The 9,087-nt window shown below is 32.6% G+C and overlaps 1 protein-coding gene across 1 annotated transcript; it reads right to left on the minus strand.

Moving 5' to 3' along the window:
• Positions 1 to 661: 661 nt before the first annotated feature.
• On the minus strand, positions 662 to 6,021 carry LOC146141442 (WD repeat-containing protein 82-like). Its single transcript, XM_083389639.1, has 6 exons — positions 5,821 to 6,021; positions 5,062 to 5,159; positions 4,126 to 4,409; positions 3,529 to 3,641; positions 2,557 to 2,669; positions 662 to 1,202 (listed from the first exon to the last, which is right to left on the minus strand). Exons 1-6 carry the CDS (start codon positions 5,982 to 5,984, stop codon positions 1,030 to 1,032), a joined length of 945 nt encoding a protein of 314 aa, XP_083245765.1. The 5' UTR covers positions 5,985 to 6,021; the 3' UTR covers positions 662 to 1,029.
• Between the last annotated feature and the right edge of the window lie 3,066 nt (positions 6,022 to 9,087).

A 9,087-nucleotide genomic window follows, 5' to 3' on the forward strand; every position in this document is an offset into this window, starting at 1 on the left:
TAAAATTTCGTTGTTAAATTTTTTTTTTTAATTTATATATTTACTGAAAAATTGATCATATTTGGCGAACATTTGTGTGGGCTTTAATGTGTGTTGATATAATGAACTGCAATTTATTCCATGTCCATGAAACAAATTGTTTAATACACAAGTTAAAATGTACTTAATCGTCAAGTAGTGCCACACATAAAACATAAATTACGCCGGCAAAGTTTTGAGGTATTCGCTAGAGTGGGTGATTTTTTCAACAAACCGATCTAAAATTAGATCACCATTAAGTACTCAGCCAATTGAGAGTTATCTTTTATGACAAATGGTATGTTGGTATAGAACTGCAAGCAACACATATAGCACAAATTTTTGTTTCACAGACAAAAATGTAATTTTAATTCTGTTTTAAATCCTGTGTAGTTTTTACCAATATTGTAAGATGGTAAGAATGTTTTACAAAAATGACTCACATTGGCTAATTGACAGTAATTGGAAATACTTGTAGCAACTCTAGTAAGTACAGAAGACCCTAATTTACAATTGGGCACATGTCGCCGTTTAAGATAAACGTTATAACCAGGGATGCGGAGTCGGTTAAAAATAACCCGAGTCCGCCTCCCCCCTAGTCCCGAGTCCGACTCCAGTCAAATGTCCGACTCCTCGAGTCCGGAGTCCCGACTCCGACTCCGCAGCCCTGGTTATAACCAATGCGAAATAAATTAAACGTTTGTCAGGTTGTTTGTTAATTTGTAGGCACACTTTAAATTTTTTTAGAATTTATAAAACTCCTATTTTCTATGAATACAGTACAAGCCAATAGCAATCAAATGTTGTGTTTTACACTGATTATGGCATGAGGTATTGCCGAAACGTTTGTAAACAGCGAAATTATGATTTTACCGAATTTTATGACGTTAGCGTTTTTATTAAAATTACTCAGAAAACCTGTTTAATGTGTTTAGTTTCAACTCTTTAAAACCGCCATTGCACCGACACAAACATGCAGCAACGAACATCTGTCACAAGGTCAACAGCCCGCTATTCCTCGACCGTTGGCAACCAAAACGCCATGTTTGTGCAGGAAGAGGCAAGCATCATATAGCGCGGGTTGAACTTTACGCACTGCAACGGACCCGGGTGCTTTCCGTCTAAAACTGCCGTTTTGCTGCCGTTTTCAGAGTTCCAAATGTGGATTTTGCCATCCTGCGAACCTAGCAATGCAAAGTTGTTTGGTTTACTAAACTTTTATGCACAAAATAACGTATAATATAATACACAAATTGACGTCAGAACATAAATATGCGATAGATAGATAGAAAAATAACTAAGAAACCTGCTGGTATGAGATCTTAGGTTTAAAACCTGCAGCCTGAGTCCCTATACCAGTAGTGTTACGCATTTTACTTTAAAAAAGCAAACTTAGTGCCACCTTATCAGGTGTACGCTTGCGGTGAATCTACGGGTGGGAGACTGGGGCTTGGACCGTAAACCGATAATATAAAATAACCAGAAAAAAGGGACAAGTGGCCGATTGAAATACCTTAATTTAGGACATCGTGAATGTAAGACAAACTATTTTTTAAAAGACTTTTAATGTGCAGTTCTATTCAAACACATTTAAAGTTTAAATTAGGGTTGGGCATTTGACCAGTCAAATAAAATCCAGTCAATTGACCGGTCAAATACTCGTCAAATAGGTCAAATATTGGTCAAATACTATAAACACTATCATAATGCAATTGAAGTTAAAAATAAACCTTGATTTTTAAATAAATATATGAACGTTTTGGCTCAGATACAATGGTTTGTAAAACAAAAACAATTTATTTTTGACTATCAATAATAATTTTTGCAAAACCATGCCCATCTTATAGCAATACTGTAGCAGTTACTGTAGCAATTTTTACCACTACTAGAACCACCAAGTTTATTAACGAAATTTAACAACAAGTAAATGCATCAGGTAAAAAAGTATTATTACTCCTAGTCACAACTTTTGTCACTATCTGATTTTTTTAAATCAACACCAGGATTCACTAAAGACAAGGTATTTGGTTCTTCTAAATTTCTAAGTAGCTTCAGATTGTGGTATACCCCAACTAGTGTTTCCTTTTATGACAAACGTGATTCATCATATACGTGCATTTATTCTAAAGTTCTAAACAAAATAAATCTACTTTACTTTTAGAAACACTTTGTTATTACCACAGAATATGTGTTTGCATCAGGTAAACCCTACAATTTTATATTTGAATTCTTTAAAAAAGTTACAATCAAGATTATTAACAACTCAAATCACAAAACAACCCTTAAAAAATGTACACTATTTGAATCGAATATTAGTATTTGACCGGTTAAATAAACTGCGGTCAATTGTCCGGTCAATTGACCGTATTTGACCGGTCAATTGACAGGCTTGCCAACCCTAGTTTAAATACATTTTAAAGATTTAAAACTTTGTGACAACCCTGTAAACATGGTAAGATGAATGTGTACAATTATCTGACAAACCGGATAATACAAAAAGAACATCATAAGTTAATCATATGTAATTAATTTACAAACCTGATAATACGTATTGCGCATCAGGACTGAAGCTGGCTTCTAGGGGAAGTCCCTTAGTGTTAAGGTGACCCATGAAAGTTTGTAAAGGTTGTCCGTGGAAAGCGTCTATTAACCTAAAATAAAACAAGGAAATTTTAACATTCATGCTTGTATTTATGTTACCTGGATTAAGAGATTGACCCATGTAACTTTTTTGGACCAATACCGATACTATTTTACAGTGTTTTTTTTATATACCTGGGAAATGTTTAAAACTTGAATTAATTAAAAATGAAATCCAAATAACGTTTTTGCTTATATACCTTCATTTATTATTAAACTATTATTTTGCATATTAACGTGGTGTGATGCTAAAACCTATTTTTTTTTTATAGGCTGAGTTGTTTGTTGTACAGAAAAAATTATATCATATTTTCATACTAAAATATCGGCCAAAGCATTTTCTGATACCAATATATCGGTAGTCTAAGCCAAATATCGGCTGATATTATCGGTAATCCGATATATCGGTCTATCTCTACTAGGATTAATGTACAAAACATGCATATTGCATGAAACCAAAAATAAGGTTAAAAAAAACATTTAAAGGCATTAATTAAAGTGCACAGCTAATAAAACACTTCAGTTTTTATTTTTTCTAGCTGTGTTTTAGCAAAAAACAACAACTTATACTTGACTTTTTGGCAATATATTTATTTTAACCATGTTTTTTAACTACAAAACTGTCAAAATATGTGTATATTTTAAAAATCAGTGACTTTTGGTAAAATACAAATGTTTTTTTTTTGAGGTATACAAATTACCCTTAAACAATTTGTTGGCATATTAACTGAAATATATATTTCATTTTGAATCAAACAAATTTCAACAACTGGTAGCAGTGTACCATCAAAGAAAGATTGTATTGCAAAACACTAAACAGCCGACCCAAAGCATCAAATACAAAACAGGTAATTAATATATTTTTTTTACCTTACAACAGTTCCATTGGTTGAGATTAAAATGAGTTTACCATCGGAGCTAAACTTTAAACCCGTCCAATCGCAATCCTTGTCTTGTTGCAATCGGAAAGTTGTGAACGGACCCTAATAAATATACATTTAAAATGAAAAACTTTTTAAGTGAAAACAATTACAGAAAAATAACATTTTGTGACAAAAAACCAGAAAGTTTTTGACGAATATTTTGAACTTTTCGGAATAGAAACTTGTGAAAAGCATTTTCGTTAAAGAGGTTTGTTATGCATATGTCACGAAAAAATGCATTTAAAGACTTCTTAAAGACAATTTAGATCTTTTCAACGACCTAAACTGAATTGTTCATCATCTTTTTAATATAATTCGAACAGAAAACAGTATAAAATGCCAACATAAGTTTGAAAAATTGTTTTTACAATGGCACTCTCAAAACACACAACTTAAGCTACACATACAATAATTTCAAAGACTATATATTCATAAACTTAGTTAGAACCAAAGGGTTTTTTCAAAAACTTTCTAAAATACAAATCAATACAAAGACAATGTGGTAACCTTGTTTTCAAGTGTTACTAAAAAAAATTCTACAAACCTTATCAAACGATCTCAGATCGTAGAGCTTTATCATTTCAGAGTTTATTCCAGCCGCGAAAATAAGACCTTCGGGGTCGAAAGAAGCCACCGGTCGTCCTGGCATCTGCATTAAGCCCTGGCAACTCTGCGATCGCAAATCCCACAAGCGGATCGTTTTGTCGAGCGATCCAGAGAGAAAGGAGTCATCGACGGGCGACATGCACAAGCAGACGACACGCTTTGTGTGCCCGGCGAAGTAGCGCAGGTATTTGTTGTCATGGAGCGACTGGTAACGTATTGCATCTGAATAAAATGAAAATCTTTTATTTGTTTAACAAAAACATTGTACATTTGTGTTTCAGTGCGAGCAACATATTGTTTGTGATTAAAAATTGAAAAGATATTTCAACAAAATCATAAATGAAAAAGTGTCTCGGGCCTTGTCCAGTAAACAAATAAAACTTTGCTTTCAATTTTTTTTACTTTGTAAATCAACATCATTGTTCTTTAAATTTAATTATGCACAGTAGGGATGTTTGAGACTCTACCCTTTTGTTTAGAGAGAGATATCCCATGTTAATGGCAATGCGATACCAAATGAAGTCATTAATATAATACCAAATGAAGTCATTAATACTAAGAAACGTTTAAATTTTTTTCCAGGTTATGAGGCTAAAATTTGCCTTAAGAGTTAAGAAGTTCAGTTACCTCCAGCTGTTAACAGTGTTAACTTACTATTTTTTTAGATAGATTAATCTTTTAACAAGTCACTAGGTTGGATCGCAAACCATGGATAAAATTCTCATATATTAATTTAATGTACTACCTTGGTATTAACAACTTGGTACTGGTAATGGCTCCAATTCAATATTTCTAAGACATTCTTGAACAAATATGAGGTTTTGGAAATTTTAAACCAAAAAAATTTTTACAAGGTGATAAAGAATGCACCCACCATCGACTTTATTCGAACTGTAGATGACAGTGTTGCCTGCGTGAGTGTAGTTTATGTTGTCCACTCCATATTTCTTGCTGTACAGATTGCGTTTCTGCCTAAATATTGAAGAAAGAAAAAATTTAGTTGGTTAATTGTAATCAACATAAATTTTAAATTTAATTTGACCAGTTGTATTTTTCAATCTTTATAAAGCAATTTCATTTATAGAGGACTAATTGTTTTTTTTTAAATGTAATTTAAACTGATCTTTTTTTAAGACTTTTTGAAGAGTTTAAAGGTTAAAACAATTGAAATTAAGTAAAAACATTTTGTATGCACATCTGCATTCTTAATTTCACTCATGAAATTTGGAAAATTTATACCTAGTTAGTATCTTTTGTTTAATTGTGGTAGGGTTTTAGTGTTTTAGTGTACTTGAAAACATGTTTTCACACACGCATATCTTAAAATTTGATGCTGCACACCTGAGATTTTGGCACTAAATGCCATGAAATACAGACTGGAAACATGGTTGGTTCTGGTCTAGAATCCTACCACATTTTCGTTGTTTTCTATTGCTAACATTATTTGGGTTCACGTACTAGTTAGTGTTTGGGTGAGTCAAGTATTATTATTATACATTTATTATCCCATATTCTTTTCTTTCCTGCAATTTCAATTTTGACAACCTGTTTCTGTAATTTAAATAAAAGCGGTAGGATTCTGGACCTGCGCCATATGGTCAATTGAAACAACAACGTAAAAAATTCAACTTACTTTCCCTCATTTGCACAATCATAAATTACTATCGAGTCATCGTCACTTCCAGAAATAATAGTTTCACCATTTGGAGCAAAATCAATGCTGTTTATTCTGTCCGAGTTGTCTTTAAAAACTTTAGCCACTCGAAAGCTTCTAACAACGGAATCTCCTAGCTTCATTATTGAAAAATTTGACAGCAACTTTTATAGGAAACTGTTACATCTAAACAAAGTAAAAGAATATACTAATTGAACAACAAATATTATAGAAGTTTTGTTTGTTTAATGATTCGGAAATTCAATAGCAACAATAAAATTGTAAATTAAAACAAAAAGTTGTATGCCATATACAAAAATTAATAAACCAAGCTGAATTTTAACATATTTTGCTGTTTTATAAATGAAGCCCCTTGTTATACAAAAACACTAATTACCGAATCATTTGGCAAAATTATTATTAATAAATGTTTTAATAAATTTAAATTAAGCTAAATTTCAAAAGCGATTCTGGTAACGACTACACAAATGTGCATTTCACTTTTAAATTTAATCCAAGATAATTTAAGACCAAACAAAACAGCTTGTACCAATCATCAGTTAATGTCATCTTAAGTTCCACATTAACTAATGATAATATAAGTTCGTATCGAAACGTAAATAGCAGGATAATGTCAATCTACTCGACCTTTTTGAAGTGAAATTTATTATTAAGGTACATCAAAGACCCGATCATAGTGTACCCGAGCATATTGTTGTTTATATACTGAAATATTAAATCTAATTTCCTACAATAAATATATCTTTGTTACACTTTTTTAGTTATTTGCTTAAAGTCTCATTGAAAAATTTAATTAACAAATTAAATTGTTGTCATTCTACATCCAAGAAAGTTTGTGGCCCTATACAAAAACTACTAAACCGAATCATACTTAAGCAAAGGTTTAATAATTAATTTAACATATTTTGCAACAATATTTTACAAATGAAGCCTCTTTGGGTTACGTGTTAGCGTTTGGGTTAGGGTGGGTCAAGTAATATTATATTTACTATTTAATTATAATACTTGACCCACCCTAACCCAAATATTGTGCGTTGTGGTAGGATTCTAGACCAGCGCCCAAATATTACAGAAACTTTGTTTGAAATAATTCGGTAAAGCAATAACAACAACAAAAAATTGTAAATGAAAACAAGAAGTTCCCTTTTTATCTTAAATTCCACAAAGTATGTGGTCCTATACAAAAATTACTAACCAATATTTTAGCAGAAAATCTCATAATTTAACATAACTTGCAACAAAATTTGCTGTTTTACGAATGAAGCCTCTTGTTAATGCTGTTTTACAAAAACACTAATTACCGAATCATTTGGCAGAATAATTATTAATAAATGTTTTAATAAATTTAAATCAAGCTAAATTTCAGAATAATCTTAATAACGAATACACACTTGTGTTTATTAGTTTTAAATATAATCTAAGGTAATCTAAAACCAAACAAAACATTCCTTAAATTTACAAGTTCATTTGTTGTGATTCTAAAAACGAAATACACGCTTCACGTTCACAACCGAATTAACGATTTAAAAAAACATCAACTTAAACAAAATTTTTGGCCGGTTTCAAATATCATAGAATAGTTATGTTTAATTCTGTAAGGATATAAAGAAACGCATACTTGTTCATATTACAATTTACTTAGCGTATTGCTTAACTTTTATTAGTTGTTGGTAATTTTAGATTTATTTTTTTACTTTTATGTCTCTAATATTGTAGCGAGCAAGCATCGGTATTTCTATGAGTAATTATCAGTTTTAAAATTTGGTACTGCGCATGCGCATGTTGGACTCGGGACTCGTGTTTTGCAAGGTCTTACTCAAGTCCCGAGTCCGACTCCGACTCCGCAGCCTTGGTGTCAGGAATATAAATATACGGCCATTATTTTCAACATCTACACCAAAGTGTAAAGGGGATTATATGTACGCTATTATTGGCATTTTGTGTTTAGTAAAATAAATCTTGGTTGCTGCTAGGAAAATATAGGCAAAAACGTACGAAGTACAACTGTGAAGTCATTTTTAGGATATGCTAGTAAAAGCCCTCAATATCACCTGTCCAAGATTACAAGGCGGTGCAATTTGCAGGACTTTGGCCGGGAACACACACTAGGACCTAAGAAGCAACAATACCTAAAGCAGAATAATAAAATACCAAAGTATTACAACCAAACGACATATTAAAGCCCAATACGCAGTAATATCAGCGACAGAATAAGATCTAAATTCGTCTCGAAAAGACATAAACCCGACGGAATATGTAATAAATCCATCGAAATGTGGTCTAAACGGGCAAAATGACGCCTGAAAGTGCAGGGAGAGGGTAGATCGGGAGTCATCGGTCTGGCATTGGGTGTTTTGGTGTTGATGTTTCGGCGCTCTAATTTGGACGCCGTTGGGGGAAGCCGCTGTTTTGGCATTGGATTGTGTTTAGGGTTACTGTTGGATTATGTGTGGGGTTAGTAGTTAAGTTAGGGTTCGCATATTAGGGAAGTTGGTGATTTAGGACCTAGTCCGATTTAAACATTATTACGATTACCCGTATTAGGTATGAGCCCTATTTTGGCCTTATTCCGAACTGTGTTTTATTCTGCCGTTAATGTAGTTCTAATTTTTGGGAAGCCTAGGATATTTGTTTTTTTTTGTCTATTGTCGTTCGTCATATATAGGTATGCGGCCGATTTTTTTTTAGCTTTATTGGTTCGCCGCAAGCGAAAAAAGTTGTTTCGCTTTTGTACTAGAAAAGTATGTTTAATAACTGACCAGTTAATTCCTAACGCATTCGCCTTTCCTGTGATGTTAAGTTTTCCAATTCTACTACAACTGGACACCACGATGTGAGCGCGCATACTTGCGAGACGTGTATTTCTATGGTGTAAGTTGTTTTATTGAAAACAGAACCATGCTGAATTTTTCGGTTGTGCAATAAATCTATAAGCGACCTGAAAGTATGCACTTTTGAAATTCAATGGCAGTTTGTTGTTTCGTTTCAGATTGTACGGTGGCGTGGTAAAAATATAGAAAATAAGTATTCTATGACAACGGTACCTCTCGCAAACCATTGGGTTTAAAATCCTTGTTTTGAACCGAGGACTTACTAATCCAATGAGAGAAAAATTGATACATGCAGAAATTATTTGGCCAAGATGTCGAACTTAAGGGTCAATATTAAAGCGTTTATTGCAATGCAAGATTTTTTTCACGTTATATAAGCCATAATGAACAGGCA

The sequence above is a fragment of the Ascidiella aspersa genome, chromosome 5 (genome assembly GCF_963924565.1).
Source record: "Ascidiella aspersa chromosome 5, kaAscAspe10.2, whole genome shotgun sequence".
In the NCBI taxonomy this organism is placed as follows: Eukaryota; Metazoa; Chordata; class Ascidiacea; order Phlebobranchia; family Ascidiidae; genus Ascidiella; species Ascidiella aspersa.